The sequence below is a fragment of the Microcaecilia unicolor genome, unplaced genomic scaffold (genome assembly GCF_901765095.1).
Source record: "Microcaecilia unicolor unplaced genomic scaffold, aMicUni1.1, whole genome shotgun sequence".
NCBI classification, from domain to species: Eukaryota; Metazoa; Chordata; class Amphibia; order Gymnophiona; family Siphonopidae; genus Microcaecilia; species Microcaecilia unicolor.
Window position 1 is genome coordinate 327,942 of NW_021963925.1, and position 19,630 is coordinate 347,571.

Genomic DNA, 19,630 nt, shown 5'->3' on the forward strand with positions numbered 1-19,630 from the left:
GCTCTGAAAGCAATGTACTGCAATTGAAGAGATGAGTTCCAAGAAACTGTTCAGTACATTTTTTTCCAAATATGAGTTCACACCAGAATGACTACATTTATATATAGCCAATGTATTACATTTGCATTAAGCAGCGTTTATAACGCACATGATATTCAGGGGAATTTTTTTTTCTTATGTTGGCTTGAATTCTTGGAAATAACTTATTTATCCAGAAATCACCTCTTCAATTACTCTAGTTACACTGCATTTTCAGGCGGCACCAAAATACAGTAACTATGTTTCCAATTGTTCCCCTTTATTTATTCATGTATATTTTTTCTGGATTAGTACACAGAAAATAAGAGTAGGAGCTATCAGTACTCATAACGGCTGTATCATGTTTGGATAATAAAATAACTAAATTAAAGACTGCGAGCTGATCATGACATCTCGTTTGAACTGGAACGGAAGTTTAAAAACATGTCCTCCTCTTGTGCACTATTTGTATTACCTCGGAGGTATCTCCAGCCTATCGCACCCCCTCCCCCCCCCCCTCTCTAAAGGGAGCACGCATTCGGATCTTCAAGTTTCAATTCGCAGGGCACATGATCCATGCAGAGCAGATCGTGCACTATTTTGGTACCCTCCACTTTTGGAGCGCTAATCTGCGCCCCTCCGCTTCAGCTGCTGGCACACGCGCGAGCCCTTCTTTCCTGAGCAATAAAGCAGCCATGCCTTGGGGGGTGCGGGCGCGCGAGAGCCACAGAGACACGTCACCGAGCCTGCCTGCAGCCGCGCGACTTCCCCTTTAAACGTCCCTACCTGCACGGACCCCCCCTGAGACATTGTCCCGGTGCCAGATCTCGGCTCGCGGCGGTGAGCGGGGAGGAAGAGAGCGCAGCCTCCAGGCCTCTGGCTCTGCGGAGATGAGTTACGAATCGGCTTCGGCCCGGCCGCGGCCGCCTCTTTCTCGAGCTCTTTGTCTCCAGCCCAGGCACCGGAGCCTCAGGAATGCAGCTTCCATGCAGCGGCTGCGGGACACGGACAGAGCGGAAGTGCCGGAGCCGAGCCTAGGATTGGTCGCTTCGGGGCTGCGGGGGCGGGACATCTGAGTGTGCCGGAAGCGCAGAGGTGAGAGCCTGAAAAGGGCGAAAGGAAGGCGGGGGTCTTCATAGTAGAAGCGCAGAGTTTTATAGGGCATCAGAAAATGTCATAGCCATAGTACGGGAGTTAGAATATGATGGGAGCTTTGCAAAGCGATTTCCTGTCAATAGAGACGAAGCCGAACCAGCTTGTGTGAAGAGCAGCATCTTCAAGTGTTGTAAGAAGGAAGAAAAACTACAAGTCCCTGGGGGCTATGGGGCAAACGCTAGGGCTGGCTCGGCCTGTGCCTGATAATCCTGTCTGAATGTGTCTAAAATTGTCTTCGACTCAGACTGGAGAATGAAGCAAATATGTTGGCTTCATACCAAAGACGACTATAAATGACAGCAGATAAAGACCTGATCTATCCAGTCTAAGCAACAGTCACATTCATTGTGGTTACATGATTAAACCTACAGACCAACAATATTATTAACTAATAACATTTATATGTTATAAAATTCAAACTATAAAATTACCTCGCCTTTGCCACAGAGATACAGGACTCTCATTCCTAGCATATGATATCAATCAAGTGTAATATAAAACACAGAAAAGGCAATGCTATACGGCACGCCAAGTTTATGGAGTAGCTGGGATTATACATGTGATTGGCACCATAAATCAGCACTTATACATGTAAGAGCTAGGCATCATTCTATAAAGTATTAGTTGTGTGCATTGCAAGGTGCACATAGGTACATCAACTTAACGCCACCCTTGACATGATGTGAACAGTAATGCCTAAAGGTTGGCATGCCATATTAGATTTGAGCTCTGTTCTACAACAGGTCAGGTGCACCCTAAGATTGTAGAATTGGCATTAAACACACCCCTTTGTGGCACCTTGGTTTAGGTACCATTCTATAGCATTGCTGCCATGTACCTGATCCATCTGCTTTTTCTGAACACCAGAGCTGCCAAGGAGTCCCAATTTTTGAGAGGAAGATTTTAGTACACCCCCCCCCCCCCCCAGACCCACCTCACTCTGGCTTGGCTCCACTCACTCTAGGTGGCTCAGCCCCGGCACACCTCAATCCCACAGCCATTCCAGAAAATATTTTATTTACTAGCCTAATACCCTTTTCAATTAGCTTTCAGAGGCCAAAACCTCTTGCCTCAGGTTAGGTCAAGAGAGTATACTGCTGTTGTGGTATCCTCGCCTGAGCTGAGGAAGGAAGTGCTGGTATCTGATTAACTGTACATTTGTCTTTTTAGATTGTAAGCTCTTCGAGCAGGGACTGTCCTTCCATGTTAAATTGTACAGCGCTGCATAACCCTAGTAGCGCTTTAGAAATGTTAAGTAGTAGTAGTAGTAGTAGTAGTAGTAGTAGTCTCTGAAGGCTAATCAAAAATCAGTCCAATACAAAGGTATCACCTTATTTTCTAGTTTGTCTTTTATTTGTATTTATTAACCTTTTAACACAGCTACCACATTACTTTATCCTAAATTAAAAATAAAATTATTTTCTGTACCTTTGTTGTCTGGCCATTTACTTTTTCTAATTGTGTTGGTCCCAGTCTCTTGATTCTGCTTTCCTTCATCTTCTCTTAACTCTCTTACCAGGGTTTCCTGTCCATTTGTCATTTTCTCTCCTTTTTCTTTGTTTTCTTCAATGTATTTTTCTGCCCCTGTCTCTCTCTCGCTGTCCAGATTTCATTAATTCTTACTATCTATTCTTTCATTTCTCTCTTTTTATTTCATCTGCCTATGGCTTCATCTTTTCCTCACTTTTGTTCTCTCCATGCCCCTTCCTCTTATTCTTCAGTCTTTCGCTAAGTGTATCCTCTCCCCCTTTCCATCCAGCATCTCCCCTCTTTCTCTTCCCATCCTTCGTGTCTCCCCCCTCTTTCTCTCTGCATCCTTCCATCCACTGTCTCCTCTTTCTCTCCCTATCCTTCTATTCAGCATCTTCCCTCTTTCGCTCCCTATCCTTCTGTCCAGTGTCTTCCTCTATCTCTTCCTTCTAGCCAGTTCTCTGTTGCTACCTTTTCCATTCAGCATGTCTTCTCTCTCTCACCCCATCCTTCCAGCGTCTTCCCTCTTTCTGCCCCCTCCTTCCAGCATTTTCCCTCTCCCTTCTTTCATCCAGCACTTCTCCGTCTGACCACCTAGGGTCTCTCCCAGTTTCTCCCCAGCAGCTTCTCTCTCCCCTGCCCTTGTCTATGTCCCCTCTTTCTCTCCCCATCTTTCCACTCTTCTCTCTCTCTCTGTACCCCTCTTCCATCCAGCATCCCCACTCTTCTTTCTTTTTCTCCCCTCTGCTGCTCTCTCCATTTATCACCTGCCTCCCTCTCCATGCCCTTTCCCCTTCCTCTATCCTTTCCACCCAGTACCCAGTGTTCACTGGCTGCTGCTTCTCTCGATGAGCAGCACCGGCCACAGCAAAACAAGGAAAGCAAGCGCTGGGCCACAGCAGCCTTCAGGCATGTGCTGTTGGCCATGCCGTCCTCTGCCCCTGCTGACATCAATTTCCCGATCTGGGGGCAGAGGACTGGCAGAGCCGACCGCATGCCTGAAGGCTGCTGTGGCCCTGCGCTTGCTTTCCTTCTTTTGCTGCAGCAGATCATCAAGAGAGAAGAAGCGGCAGTGGATCCCCTAGCGCACAGTGTGTGTCTTAGCGGGAGACTTTCCCACTTTGGCGGGAGTCTCCCGCTGAATGTAGGAGACCTGGCAGGTCTGGGACACAGATTGTAGAAGTCTGCCCGTCCCTGGCTTACTTACCAACTACTGGATTTGCCATTGAAGCCCAGTCCAGCTGATCCTGATCTGTCTTGCCCTATATGGGACACAGTCTGTAGAAGTCTACCTGGAACTGGCCTTACTTCTGCACAGCTGAAGTTGACATCAAATTACAACTCTTGCCATAATAACACATCAGCAGCTATGAGGCACCTAATCATAACACCTCTACTCAGGAAATCTAGACTACCCCAACTTGACATTTCGTCCTTTAGATTGTAAGCTCTTCTGAGCAAGGACCGTCCTTAGTTATTAATTTGTACAGCGCTGCGTAACCCTAGTAGCGCTCTAGAAATTTTAAGTAGTAGTAGGTCATATTTTTTTGTTTTGATACCATCCTCTTTCTATTTAGGGATCCTCTGTGTTTATCCCACACATTTTCAAATTCTATTACTGTTTCTTTATCCACCACCTTCACTGGGAGGTATGCCAGACATTCATCACCCTGTCCGTGAAAATTAATTTTCTGATGTTACTCCTAAGTCTTCCATCCTGTAACCTCAGTTCGTGTACTTTAGGTTTACTTCTTTCTCATCTCTGGAAAAGATTTGCTTGTATACTAATATATTTCAAGTATTTAAATGTCTGTATCATATCTCCCCTATATTTCCTTTCCTTTAAAGTATATTTATTCAGGTCTTGTAGTGCTAATGTGGTGATTAGTTGATAAGCTAATTTGCTAATAATTACTCTGGTTAGAGTTTGTGGCTTGTCTCATCTGTTTGGAGTATGATTTTGCCCTAAAGTGGTCCCAAAACAAAGAAAAGGTTCTCATTAAGGTTTTGCTGGCAATATTAGAGAAGAATGCCATACTTTAGAAATATAATAAATTTATTGGTACTATAAAAATATATATGTTATTACGGCAAAGCAATTATAAACTTAGCAACAAAACTTATCAGTACTTGTCAGAATGGTGAGGTAGCAATAGCAATGCAACTAACAATTCCCAATACAGAACTAACAGATAAACAGTAATAACCTAAGGAACCACACGCCATAGGTCCTAACTCACACTTGAAACTTAGCAATGCTTTCTATCTTACCCACTAGACCATAGGAAGTATGATGATACTGTCTCTCATCCTTTGGATACATTTGGAAAAGTCTGTTGCTTTTCCAGTGTGGCAGGTCTCATCTGTCTCTCAGCACCAATCTGATGTTTCACAGATGGCTCCTGAACAAGGTTGTGTAGAGAGGATGCCTTTCTCCACCGTGTCTTCAGTCTGCTTGTAGTAGTAGAAGAATGCTGTCTCAGCAATGAACCTGCAATGCACACATCACTTCTCTAGAACTAGTCGTTGCTGTGGCTAAGATGCTACCCAGTACTGGTTGTTACTCAGTGTGGCTCATACTTATGAGTTCCGGTTCATGAATACCGAGTGTGAGGCACTCATCCCTTTTCTAGAACTACAAACAGGTATAGGCAGTATATACACCTACAGTTAAAGTCTCTTCTCAAACACCTTTTGGTACAAATGCAAACCCCATACAATTTTTGTCTCTGTCCTCTAAACCGCTCCAAAATTGAATAGAATACTCCAAATGGAGCCACCTTAACCCCTCCTTTCTTCTGTTAGTTATGCCTTACTTTCTATGCAGCCTAGCATCCTTCTGGTTATGGCCACCACCTTGAGATCCTCAGATACTATCAGGGCCGCCAAGGTCGGGGGGGCAGGGGGGACAAAATTCCCAGGGCCTCCGGCGCCGAAGTCCCCAGTCTCGCCCGCCCGCCCTCCCTTGGCTCCGTCGACAGCCCCTCTCCGTCCGCCACCAGACCCCCTTCATTCAAATTGGCAGCGCCTCACCTCCGTGTGAAAGCGCAGTGGCAGATCGCCTCCCTTTGAGCCTTCCTCCCTGTGTCCTGCCCTCGTCTGATGTAACTTCCTGTTTCCATGAGGGCGGGACACAGGGAGGGAAGGCCCGAAGGGAGGCGATCTGCTGCTGCGCTTTCACACGGAGATGAGGCACTGCCGATTTGAATGCAGGGGGCCTGGTGGCAGACGGAAGGGGGCTGGGGGTGGGCGGTTGCAGACTGGGGACTGCAGCGCTGGTGGCCTGAGTAGCGATTGTGGGGGGGCGACGGCCTCAGGGGGGCGGTGGTGGCAGCAGCAGGACCCCGGGGGTGGCCTTGCCCCAGGCCCGGCTCAGTCTCTCGGCGGCCCTGGATACTATCACTCCAAGGTCTCTCCTGGTCTGTGCATATCTGCCTATCACCTCCTAGCACATATAGGCCCTTTGGATTTCTACTTCCCAAATGCATCACTCTGCAGGGTGCATTACATTTTAACTGCCAAACAGACCATTCTAATTTTTATAGATCACTTCTCATATTATCTACTCCTTCTGGTTATCCACTTTGTTGTAAATCTTCATGTCATCTGCGAAAAGGCAAACTTTTCCTTCTAATCGTTTGGTAATGTTGCTCACAAAATATATTGGATAGCACGCCACTACTCACCTTTCTTTCTTCATAGTGAATTCCATTTACCACCACCCTCTGTTTTCTGTCAGTCAACCAGTTTCTAATGTAGTCACCACTTTGGGTCCTAACTTCAACTCGCTGAGTTTATCATGAGGAACTGTGACAAAGGCTTTGCAGAAATTCAAGCAGACTATATCTAGCACATGTCCTCAATCCAGTTCTCTGGTCACCCAGTTAAAGAAATCCATTAGGAGGGAAAAAGAGAAATGGTACTTGATATACCGCCTTTCTGTGGTTTGTGCAACTACATTCAAAGCAGTTTACATAGTATATACAGGTACTTATTTGTACCAGGGGCAATGGAGGGTTAAGTGACTCATCCAGAGTCACAAGGAACTGCAGTGGGAATTGAACCCAGTTCCCCAGGAGCAAAGTTTACTACACAAACCACTAGGCTACTCCTCCACGTTAGATTTGTTTGGCATGATTTTCCTTTGGTTAACCAAGTTGCATTTGATCTTGCAACCCATTGGATTCCAGGAAGTTCACAATCCTTTCGGCACAGCCTCCATTACTTTTCCAACTACCGGTTCTTAGTTTCCCAGGCCTTCTTCTATCACCACTTATGTGAAGAGAGACCACATCCACTCCTCCAGTCCTGTAGAATCTCTTCCTTCTTTAAGGATTTATTAAACAAATCTTTAAGAGGACCCTCCAGAACCTCTCTGAGCTCCCTCAGTATCCTGGGATGGATCTCGTCTGGTCCCATGGCTTTGTTCATTTTCAGTGGCGCTGTCCGATTCAGTTCAGTCCTTTAAGGCTACTGTCAATGAATAGAAAATAACATTAATTTTTCTACCTTAGTTGTCTGGTCTTTTAATTTTTTTGATTGTGTCTCTCGTTTCCACTTTCCTCTGACTTCTCTAAACTCTTTTGCCAGGGTCTCTGTCCATGTCCATCATATAACTCCCCTCTGTGTCCCTGCCATGTTGAGCATCTCCCCCCCACTCTGTATCTTTATTCTTGCCCTGTCCAACTAGACTCCATATCCCTATCCCCTCTCCCCATGTCCAGCATCGCATCTCTATATCCCTATCCCTCCTCGTTCAGCTTCTCCCCTTATTCCTCCTTTCCTCCTGTCTCCGATCCTCTCTTGTCTTTCCTCACCCGACCAGCATCTTCCTTCCTTCTCTCTTGTCCTCCCCTCCCTTTCTACTCAGTGTCTGCCTCCTCTTCCCCTTCTATCCAGTGTCTGCCCTCCTTCTCTCTCTTCCTTCATCCATGGTCTGGTCTGCTCTCCTCTCCACTTCAGTTCAGTGTCTGCCCTCCTCTCGTCTTTCTATCCAGCATCTGCTCTCCTCTCTCCTTCTTTCTTCCATCTGCCCTCCTCCCCCTCTTCCACGCATCTGCTCTCCTTCTCTTCCCCTTTTATCAAGGGTATATCTTCTATCTGTTCCCCCTGCCATCCAGCCTCTGCCCTCCTCTGTCTCTTATCCATGGACTGCCTCTTTTCCATCCAGCCTCTGCCCTCTTTCTCTCCCCACCTCTTCCATCCACTACTACTATTTAGCATTTCTATAGCGCTACAAGGCATACGCAGCGCTGCACAAACATAGAAGAAAGACAGTCCCTGCTCAAAGAGCTTACAATCTAACAGACAAAAAATAAAGTAAGCAAATCAAATCAATTAATGTGAACGGGAAGGAAGAGAGGAGGGTAGGTGGAGGCGAGTGGTTACAAGTGGTTACGAGTCAAAAGCAATGTTAAAGAGGTGGGCTTTCAGTCTAGATTTAAAGGTGGCCAAGGATGGGGCAAGACGTAGGGGCTCAGGAAGTTTATTCCAGGCGTAGGATGCAGCGAGACAGAAGGCGCGAAGTCTGGAGTTGGCAGTAGTGGAGAAGGGAACAGATAAGGATTTATCCATGGAGCGGAGTGCACGGGAAGGGGTGTAGGGAAGGACGAGTGTGGAGAGATACTGGGGAGCAGCAGAGTGAGTACATTTATAGGTTAGTAGAAGAAGTTTGAACAGGATGCGAAAACGGATAGGGAGCCAGTGAAGGGTCTTGAGGAGAGGGGTAGTATGAGTAAAGCGACCATCTCTGTAACCCCCAATCTGACGTCTGCCTCTTCTCTGTTCCCCCTCTACACTGACACCCCTGCTGCTACTGCTGCTTCTGTAGAGCAGCAGCGGCGGCAAAAGAAGCTAAGCTTACCATGGGGCTGGACTCTCCATTAACATGGCTGCCAGTACCGCTTCCTTTATGTCACTTCCTGTTCTGGGGCAGAGCCAGCAGCCTGTGCCAATAGAGAAACAGGTCCTGTGGTGAGTTTATCTTCTTTTGTCACCGCTGCTGCTGAGAGAAGCAGTAGCAGCAACTTGGGTGACAATGGGAGGGAGGGAAGTCCCAAATCAGGACTCCCAATTTTTTGCTAAAAAAAACCCCGATTCAAATCAATTTGTCCAAAATGAATTGGCAAATAGATTTGAATTGGACAACACTATTGTTCAGTTTTTATACAAACACATTCTTTTGTGAACAGTGCAAAATCGACGTCATTCCCATATATACCTTTGTCATCCAACCAAGGTCCTTCTCCAGGATTTTCTTGTTTAGCACGTTTACTTTTTCCTCATCACTCTCCACATAGCAGTTCTCAGCATCTTTCAGTCATATAATTCCATTTTTAGCCTTCCTCCTTTCTCTAATATACCTGAAAAAGTCTTGTCACCTCTCTCTACATCTCTAGCCATTTTTTATTCCACTTGTTCTTTTGCCAGTCATTTTTCTGTCTTTGCTTCTTTGGGTTTTATCCGGTATTCTTTTTGGTGTTCCTGTTTTTGTGTTCTTCTTTATTTCATGAATGCCACCTGTTTACCTGTTATTTTTGTCAACCACTTTTTCTCTTGCTTTTGTTCACTTTCCCAACATAAACATCTGTTGTCATTTTTATGGCTCCATTCAGCTTGGATCACTGTTTTTCAACTTTCTCATGACTTCTCATCCCATCAGCTGTTTCTTCAGGTACTCCCCCATTGTACTAAAGTCAGCATGTTTGAAATCCAGAACTTTGAGTTTTGTGTGTCTGCACTCCCCTTTAGCTCTTTATTAAACCATACTATGTGATGATCACTCCTGCCCAGATGGGCACTCACCCAGACATTAGACACACTTTCTCTATTTGTGAGCACAGGATCCAGTATCACCCTTTTATTTACGAGTATTGTCACCATTAGTCTGAGCAGAGCACTTTGGAAGAAATCCACCGTTTCAACTTCTTTCTGTTAACGAAGATGAGACATTCCAAACTGCATCTGGCAAGTTGAAATCTACCAGCAACAGTACCTATTTTCTTTTCCAGATTGTAGATATCTTCAACTAGATCTTTGGCCAGCTTCTCCATTTGAGTTGGAGGTCTGTAGACGACACCCATGTGGATAGAGGTTCCATCTTCTCTTTCTAGGACAATCCATGTTGCTTACTCCGTTCCCCAGGTCCCCTGCAGTTCAGCTACTTTAATACTGTTATTCATATACACCGTTACTCCATCACCTTTTCTGCCAAATCTATCATTCTTAAAAAGATTATAGCCTGGTATTGTTATCTCACATTCGTAGGAGTCACTGAACCATGTCTCCATGATAGCAGATTTCAGGATCTGGTTACCCTGAGATTGGTGTGGATTGCATGGAGGATAGGGGTTATATGCACAACCTTTTTCTCTTTCCTGCTGAAGGGAATGAATTAGCAAAAGGGCTGTTGCAGAGTTCCTCTACTATCCCAGATTCTTTCTTTTCCAGACCCAACCACAGCACTTTGTCCCTCCTTTCTCCAGGCACAGGCCCCCTCCCTTTAACCTGCTGCTGTAGGACATTCATGGAACCACCCCATTTCCCAAGGTGGCAGTAGTGTGAAGAGGTCGATTGATGCTTCCCCAGCACCTGGTAAGTGTTGGTCCATGGAAGGGGTGCTGGTGGTTTAGGGAGTCTCAGGTTGAGGTCCTCCCTGTGAATATATACAGGCTGAATTTTAACTTTCTATTGACCTCCACAAAGAATATTGGAAACTTTAGAGGTGGAGCTCCACTGCGCTAATCTTTTTTGTGGTTGATGCATTGGAAGTAATTGATTATACAACGCAACGTTCATCTTCATGCTAATTATGGGAATATTGGTACAGTGTTTAGATCAGTGGTGGTTTTTTGTGTGCTAAAATCTTTGGTATGTCAAAAATAATCACAGTGCAAAACAAGAGCAGAAATACAACCTGTGCGATAGTCCAGGATGTGCAACGCAGTGCAGGATGACGTGGAGGGACATTTTCGAAAGGGACATCCAAGTTGCGATTTGGACGTCCATGCAAAACAGCGAAATCCAGGGGCGGGAAAACCCATATTTTCAAAAGAAGATGGACATCCATTTTTCATTTTGAAAATACCGTCAGAGACGCCCAAATCTTGAAATTTAGGTCGTCCTTAGAAATGGTCATCCCTCAACTTGGTCGTTTCTGATTTTCGGCGATAATGGAAACCAAGGACGCCCATCTCAGAAACAACCAAATGCAAGTTCTTTGGTCATGGGAGGAGCCAGCATTCATAGTGCACTGATCCCCCTCACATGCCAGGACACCAACCGGGCACCCTAGGGGGCACTGCAGTGGACTTCATAAATTGCTCCCAGGAACATAGCTCCCTTACCTTGTGTGCTGAGCCCCACAAAACCCACTACCCACAACTGTACACCACTACCATAGCCCTTACGGGTGGAAGGGGGGTACAGTGGGTTTGTGGTGGGTTTTGGAGAGCTCGCTGTTCCCTCCACAAATGTAACAAGTAGGGGGGTATGGGCCTGGGTCCGCCTGTCTAAAGTGCACTGCAGTACCCACTAAAACTGCTCCAGGGACCTGCATGCGTTGTCATGGACTGGAGTATGACATCTAAGGCTGGCATGACATATTTTTAAATATATTTTTTGAGGGTGGGAGGGGGTTAGTGACCACTGAGGGAGTAACAGGAGGTCATCCCCGATTTCGGGCACCTTTTTGTGCCTTAGTCGTAAGAAAAACACATCCGGGTGAAAACGTCCAAGTGTTCGTCATGGACGTCCTTGTTTTTTTTTGATTATGGGTCAAGGACATCCAAGTGTTAGGTATGCCCAAGTCCCACCTCCGACACGCTCCCTTGAACTTTGGCCGTCCTTGCGACAGAGTGCAGTTGGAGACGTCCTAAATTGGGTTTTGATTATACCGATTTGGACGTCCCTGGGAAAAGGATGTCCATCTTCCAATTTATGTCGAAAGATGGGCGTCCTTCTCTTTCGAAAATGAGCCCAAAACCGACTTCCAAACCAGAGAAAATCTATTTGAGCACAGTGAGTCACGTCACAGTTCTGGTTAATATAGGGGCCCTTTTAATAAGCCGCATAGAGGTGTATTTTCAAAACACTTAGACTTATAAAGTTCCATAGTAACCTATGGAATTTTGTAAGTCTAAGTGTTTTGAAAATGAGCCCCATAGGTGCCTACGAGCGCCCAATGAGTGTCAATTTGCAGTTTCCGTCTAGCTACCGTGTGGCCCTTGCAGTAATTTCATTTTTGACGCGCGTCCACTAAACTCACTGGAAAATAATTTTTATTTTCTGGCACGCAGCAGAAACTAGGCGGTAATCGTCATTCTACGCGCATAGACGATTACCGCATGGTTAATGTGTGAGACCTTACCGTTAAGTCAATGGCTGGGGCACGTCCATTTTCAGCAAAAGTTTTAAAAAGGCCTTTTACAGGCACGCTGAAAAATGGATCTGCGCACACCCAAAACACACGCCTACACTACCGCAACCCATTTTTCGGCCCAACTAAGTAAAAGGGCCCCATAGGGGCTCATTTTCAAAGCACTTAGCCTTACAAAGTTCCATAGGTGGATGCTTGGAATGCCCTCCCGCGGGAGGTGGTGGAAATGAAAACGGTAACAGAATTCAAACACGCGTGGGATAAACATAAAGGAATCCTATTCAGAAGGAATGGATCCTAAGGAGCTTAGCCGAGATTGGGTGGCAGAGCCAGCCGGTGGTGGGAGGCGAGGATAGTGCTGGGTAGACTTATACAGTCTGTGCCAGAGCCGGTGGTTGGGAGGAGGGGCTGGTGGTTGGGAGGTGGGATAGTGCTGGGCAGACTTATACGGTCTGTGCCCTGACGAGCACAGGTACAAATCAAAGTAGGGTATACACAAAAAGTAGCACATATGAGTTTGTCTTGTTGGGCAGACTGGATGGACCATGCAGGTCTTTTTCTGCCGTCATTTACTATGTTACTATATTACTTTATAAGGCTAAGTGCTTTGAAAATACAAGTGTTTTAGGATATGATGTTTGCCTGTCTTTATGCATTGCTTCATTATGTAAACTATTCCTTCTCTTTTATACTATAGGTCTATTGAAGTAGTGTTTCATTATGCAGTCCACTATCTCTTTTATATCTTTTATATCATGCTGTCATTTCCATGTCCTGTATACATACAGTATTTTTGGTATTTTTATACAGTGCATTCTTGTGACCCCTGAAGCAGGCATCTGCGTCTGCCGAAATACGGACTTGTGTCGCGTCATTCATATTCTGAACATTTCTTCCTGATTTGGAAGTTGCTTTGTTGTCCTCTAGTCCTGCGTTGCACAAAAATAATCACAGCACACAGAAGAACTGACACTAAACTGCTGTGCTGAGATTAGTGCAGTTTTTTTATTTATTTTTAATTAGGGCCTCAAAATGCTGACTTCCCTCCATTTCCTCTTCTCCCACATCAGCAGGGTGGACACACAGCAGTCATGTATTCCCATTTGCCTGGCTGCTTCATGCCCCCCTTCTCCCTTTACAGAATCGGATGGGCCATTTTGTCCAACACAGTATCAGCAGAGAGCTTGGGGGGGGTGGGAGCAGAGACTGGTTTGTTTAGCCCCTAATCTGTTCCACTGCCTGTGCACTCCACAGTTGCAAAGGAAGAGTGAACTGCTGGGAATGAACTACCAAGCGCATAAATATTCACTGTATCCACCCTACTGGCTTATACTACTCAGCCCAAAGCACTGTAAATCATCTTCCTAATGTGTTTCCCCATCCAAGGTCACCTTCAAGATTAAATGGATGACTAATAGGAGCCAGGCAATTCACTAATGTTCTGCAGGCATGCCCTGCCTCCCATCCCCCACAACTCCACCTTTTAATTGTGTAGTAATAATAAACTAGGCAACCAGCACAATTAATGGTGCCCAGAAGAGGGAGGAGAAGCTGCAATTTATATCCTGGCCTTTCCTACTGGGATACCCATATATCAGGGTGACTGGTTATGTTGTTTCTCTTTCACGCCCTGTAAAGAACACAATCCAGGTTAAACAGGTTTATTTTGTTTTTGGTATTTTACTGTACAAGAACGCTTTCTGGATATTTCTGCTTAAACAAAAAAAAAAAAGTACCATTAAAACATTTAAAATCTTCAGACAGTAAATCCTGGAACCATAGGAACTGACATTTTCCAAATGATTGGGGGTGCGTGACAGAAGCACACCCTTCCTGGTCAAAAGAATCTTACCCCTGACATTAAAATGCACACACACACGCTCAGTGGAGCCAGCAGAAGGAGACCATCTGCCACCAAGCACCAGAGTATCACATTTGGAATCATGCAGCAGTACTGCATCTTTTGCACTGTGAAACATGACACTCTGATTACCAGCAACAATGGAAGACAATATAGCCCATGGTACCTCTCTTTATTTTGCCTGTTCCATCTTGGGGGACGGGGGAGTGTATGTGAATGAGAAACAAATAGAAGCTGGCTTCTCAATATCGCTTCAAAATCAAGAAACCGTTTTGAAACTACAAATAATTTTTTTCTATTTTTTAATATGCTGTGCTGGGGAATATCTTTAAATGATAAATAATGAGTGCTCAGTAAAATACAAGTTACTGCCGCTGCCCCTCTTGCTACTGCATCACTTTTTTAAAAATGGCTGCCGAGACTTCCAGTGGTGGCCTTACGAGACTTCTTCTGAGCATATACTTTTTAGAGGAGGCTTAAGTGTCTCAGGTGGCAGAGAAGGGTCAGATGAGATAGGACTCCTTGGCTGACAGTTCCTGTGGGTCCTGCTTCATTTCCCAGGCAAAATCTGAGTCTGACTTTTCAAAGTTATCCTCTTGGCTAGTACGTGGAAAGAGTGTGCTTACTAGAGCGTTGGCTCTGCATGGAAGAACGTCGAGGCAGGCGAGTCTCCGAGGCTGGAGAAAGTTTCTCTGCCAATGCTGACGCATGTGTTGTTCAGATTCATGGTGCCCCTGATGGTCGATGCTGAGCCAGTTTGCGGGACCTCTGCCATAACTGTCTCTCCGATGTATCTATGGGCTAAGCTGAGGCTGGTACAAGATTGCATATGCAGTAACCCTGAGAGCTCCTGTTTGAACATGGCCCAGATTTCTTCCTGTAGAGCAGGCGGCATTGCCAGCTTAGAAAGTGGCGCCTGAGGTACAGCCTGTGCAGGCGTAGGAGATCTCGAAGACCTCAGAGGCTCTCATTGAGAAATAAGTTGTAGAGAAAGAGAGCAGTCGCTGCAGCATAGATGCTTCCTGTGCACCGAGGATGTCGATGCAGGGGAGGTGTTAGGCGAATGCCTGGAGGGGAAATGATGGTGATACTCCTTAGGTTTTTTAATGCTGTAGGTCCCTCGATGCAAGCAGCACTGACAAGGAGGACGTAGAGTCCTTATGTGGTCGCTGTACCGAGTCCAATATTGGACATTCTCGATGTTGAATCTGTGCACCGGATGTCGATGCCGATTGTTGAATTAGCAATTATTGCATTGACTAAGAATTATTTTGCTTTTAATGGAAGGTTTTATCAGCAGATTAAGGGTACTGCTATGGGTGCAACGTTTGCACTATCCATTGCGAATTTGTAGGTTGGTAACTTCGAAGAGAAGTACCTGATAGACAATAGTTTTTCAACTAATATTCAACTTTGGAAGCGCTACATAGATGACATTTTTTTTTTTATTTGGAATGGGACAGTCAATAACCTAGAGAGTTTTTTCATCCGGTTAAATACTTTAGATTCGAATCTGAAATTTCAAATGAATTATAAGAAGTGCATTCCATTTTTGGGCATCAACATTAGCATCAAAAACAATACATTTATAACAGACATTTACCGGAAACCTACAGATGTTAACAAATTTTTAAAATATAATAGTTGTCATAGTTCATCGTTAAAAAAGAAAGAACCTACCATACAGCCAGTTTCTACGTCTACATAGATTGTGCTCTGACCCCCGTACATATTATCTTAGATCTATGGACATGACAAGACGTTTCCAGGAGAAGGGGTATCCACTCAAACATATCAACGAAGGATTTTAGAGGGCATCTGGTTTATCAAGATCTACACTGTTACAACCAGTTAAAAAGAAAAATAATGATAAAATTGTTTGCACTTTACCTTTCAATCACATGTCCAACCCCATTGTGAAAATATTAACAAAACATTGGCACTTGCTACAAGGCGTTTCTTCTTTTACTAATAAAGAACTACTTATAGCATGCAAACGAAAAAAGAATCTTAAGGACATGTTAGTTCCATCAGCTTTACACAATGAGGTTGCAACATTAAGGAATTTACCAGTTGGACATTTTCCCTGTGGATCTTGTTCCGTTTGCAAGGTTAATATGAAAACTACTGTTTTCCATATTCCATTTTCTAATAAAATGATACATCTTAAAGAGTTCTCGAATTGCAAAACAAAAAATGTCATTTATGCATTGCTTTGCCCATGTGGTTTGGTATATATAGGCAAGACTAAGAGAAAATTTAATACTAGAATCATCAAACACAAGAGTGCTTTAAAAAGGAATGCACTAGACAAACCACTAGTGGAACATTCAAGAGATTTAGGACATAAATTTGAAGATTTACTATTTTGCATTTTATTTGTACACAAACAGAATTGGAGAGGCGGACCGATTGATACCCTCCTTTTAAGGAAGGAACAACAATTTATTTTTGAATTACAGACTTTGTATCCCAATGGTTTAAATATGGAAACAGATTTATCTGTATTTCTTTGAAAAATAAGACATGCATTCTTTATCGTATCATTTATTTTTTTATTATTTTATTTATTTTCGACTGTTTTTCTGCTGCAGTCCTCTTTTATCTGGTCTTACAATTGCACACTGTTTTACTTAGGGTGACCAGTTTTATCTTATTTTTTAATATTTAATTTTTTATGTTATATTACTTATTTTTTATTTTTATTATTTTTTATATTTTTACACTGAGCAGTATATACACACACTCATTGATATTAATTAATATAAAATAAAGGGGAAGGTTAGGATTTACATATTGCCTGATTGCCATTATATGTTTTTATTACCGTGGTGCTGATTTTTCCACCTAATACTACGGATCATTTTTATATTAATAAATAGATATTTTTACAATGACATTTGGAATTAACAATAACTTATAGATTGTTTGCATGAAGGATACATTTTTTAATGTTTATAACCTTATTTATATTCGTTATATGAATTGATCTTTTATTTTGGCACATTTTTTTTCAACTCTGACCTGGTAATGATGTATAAAAGGACTTTATGTAACTTCTGTTGTCTTTTCCAGCATTACTAGCGGTAGCGTCCATTGGTGATTACACAACAGTAAGTATATTTGCAGGTTTTCACACTGTTCCAACTTTGGGCATTTAAATTTGGGTCACATCGTTCACATATATTATGCTTATGCATGCTAGTTGCTTTTTTTTTTTAATTTATAATGGAGAAAGGTATACAGTATTGCATTTTAAGTAAGACAGATTATTGGAGAATGGATAGTAACATTTTGTCCGATTTATTTAGGGACTTGCAGTATTTGCTGGTTCTTCTTTTATGAATGTTAAAAGTGAGTATTCAATTCTTTAAACTTCTATTCATGAGTGTTGTAAGTGAGTATTCAGTTTATTTAGGGACTTGCTGGATTTGCTCTTTTGTGAGCATTCAATTTTTTAAAAATAGTCTAGTTCATAATCTGTTTCATTTTTATTTTTCATTTTTTCATATTATATATTTACTAGTAAAAAAGGCCCATTTCCAAAACAAATGAAACGGGCACTAGCATGTGGGTTTTTTTTTTTTGTTTTCTTTTTCTGTTTGATATTAAGGGATATATTTTTTTTTAAAAAGGAAAAAGTTTTTTTTTAAAGTTGTAAAGTCTGTATGAGTGTTTGTGGTTTTGAGGGGGGGGGGGTTGTGGGGGTCTATGGGTGTATGCTATTTTTTTTGGGGGGGGGAGGGGTGTTTGTGGGGTAGGGTAGCATTGTTCTGTATGAGTGTTTGTGGTTTTGAGGGGGGTTGTGGGTGTCTGTGGGTGTGTGTGCCATTTTGTGGGGGGGGGGTGTTTGTGGGGTAGGGTTGTTCTGTATGAGTGTTTGTTTTTTTTTGGGGGGGGGGATTATGGGATTCTGTGGGTGTTTGTAAGAGAGAGATGTAGGTTTTTACTGTTTCAGTTTTTGTATTAAAGGGGTTGGGGGAGGGAGTGTGTGTGTATGAGTGTGAAAGCAAGATGTTGTCTGTCCATGGCAGTGTGTGGCATTTTGGGTGGTGGGCAGTTTGGTTGTATGTATGTGTGTTAGTGAGTGATGCTGATTGTCCATATTAGATGTGGGGTTTTTTTGTGGCTGGTAGGGGGTGATTCTCTGCGTGTGAGTGTGATTCAGTAATCTTAATTCAGCAGGGCACTCTGATGTGGTATTTGTAGGCACTTGTATTTTTGTTGAAACCAGAGGGATCCGTTGCAGGCAGGCAGTAGGAGTAGATATGGGGGTTTTTTTGAGTGTGGAATGTGGGTGGTGTTCTGTAGGGGGGGACGGGGCTGAGGGCGCATGTGTCTGGAGGTCTCCTTGTAGGCACTGATTTCAGCTGGGCACTCAGGTGGGCTATTATCCGTTTTTTTAGGGGGGGGGTTGGGCGCCGGAGGTTTCTGTTTGGGTGTTTTTTTTTTTTTTGGGGGGGGGGGGGTTGATTTGGTTTTAGTGTGGAATGTGGGTGGCATTCTGTAGGGGGGGCGGGGCTGAGGGCGCATGTGTTTGGAAGTCTCTGTTGTAGGCACTGAACGCCGGCTTGGAGACTCACCGCATGAACAGCTTGCAGAGTAAGGTCCGCGATGTAGTGGTTGTTTAGTGGCGTTCTTCGTCCGCGCTTTCCTCACGGTTGGTCCCCGTGCTGGTAGCTACCCCCTCCTCAGGAAGGGGCGGGACTCGTGTGTGTTTGTTTGTTTTTTTCCTGAACGCCGCTGCATTTTCTTCGCTGTCCCACTCCTGCTTCTCTGCAGCACCGGTCCCATTCAAAGGCTTGGTGGTTTCTAAGTCCATGTGAGTGTTTGGGAGGTGGAACCGTACTTTGTGTGCATCACCTGAGGCACAGCCAATCAGCAGCGCGTGGGCGGGGCAAACACTGATGTTCAAAAAGTGGTCTCTGCCGCCTCACTTTAGAACGTTGGGAAAGTGAGGCTTCATTAGAATGTTGGAGGTGTGTTTTATATAGAGAGATTATTCTAAATTGTATATTTTTTTTACATAGTTATTCATATTGGAACATTCTTATTTTAGGTACGTGTCCTATTTTTCCTTTTTTTTTCTCTGTTTTTGTTGTGATACGGTATGACTATGTTCTTAGAATTCATTGTTTCTCATGATATAATACAATTATGTTCCCAGTATTCATGTTCATATTTATATGTACAAGTTTGAATAGATGCCTCTAATGGGATATAGTTAAACCCAGAGCTACCACTTGGATATACATATCTGTCTTTTATTTATTTCATATTTAGCTTTGATACATGGGCATTGCGATGTTATGAATGGTTCTCTTGATAATTAATGTTGTTTGATCAGTGATATATGTGTTATATTAATGTATGTAATGTACTTATTAATATTGTTTACATTTTAAATTATGAGGGATATTTGTGTTTATTATTCTTTTTACATATATTTTTATATATATTTTATACATATTTTGATTGTGTGATATATTATGATTTTATATTATTTTATATTTGTAATTTTATGTGTTTCTCTATTTTAGCCCCTGATGCAGCCCCTTTGGGAGAAACACGGCCTGTGTCGGGCAATTTCTTGGTATATGGTGGTATTATTAAAATCTTTACAGCTTTACATTTTGTATTGATCTGCTCATTTATTTTCCACGTCGGAGTTTGCAGATTGTTTGCCTTGTTGTTTTTGGAACAAAAAGGTTTTCCACGTTGGACTCTGCGGGCTTTAAGTGTCCTCTTTT

The 19,630-nt window shown here is 43.5% G+C and overlaps 1 protein-coding gene and 1 long non-coding RNA gene across 5 annotated transcripts in view; one reads left to right on the forward strand and one right to left on the reverse strand.

The window, feature by feature from the left end:
- Positions 1–1,030, reverse strand: part of LOC115459787 (nuclear apoptosis-inducing factor 1-like) — a 52,716-nt gene extending 51,686 nt beyond the window's left edge. For 3 of the 4 annotated variants that reach the window (XM_030189559.1, XM_030189560.1, XM_030189558.1), the window contains exon 1: positions 805–1,024. In XM_030189559.1, the coding sequence (XP_030045419.1) occupies positions 805–828 (24 nt within the window). In that variant the 5' untranslated portion in view covers positions 829–1,024. Of the gene's footprint in view, positions 1–804 lie in introns of all 4 variants that reach the window. The other variant, XM_030189562.1, reaches the window with a different exon arrangement.
- Positions 1,025–17,234, forward strand: LOC115459788. The gene is made up of 3 exons (XR_003940332.1): positions 1,025–1,113; positions 16,956–16,993; positions 17,192–17,234. It is a non-coding gene; the product is annotated as an uncharacterized LOC115459788 (long non-coding RNA).
- The last annotated feature ends 2,396 nt before the right edge of the window (positions 17,235–19,630 follow it).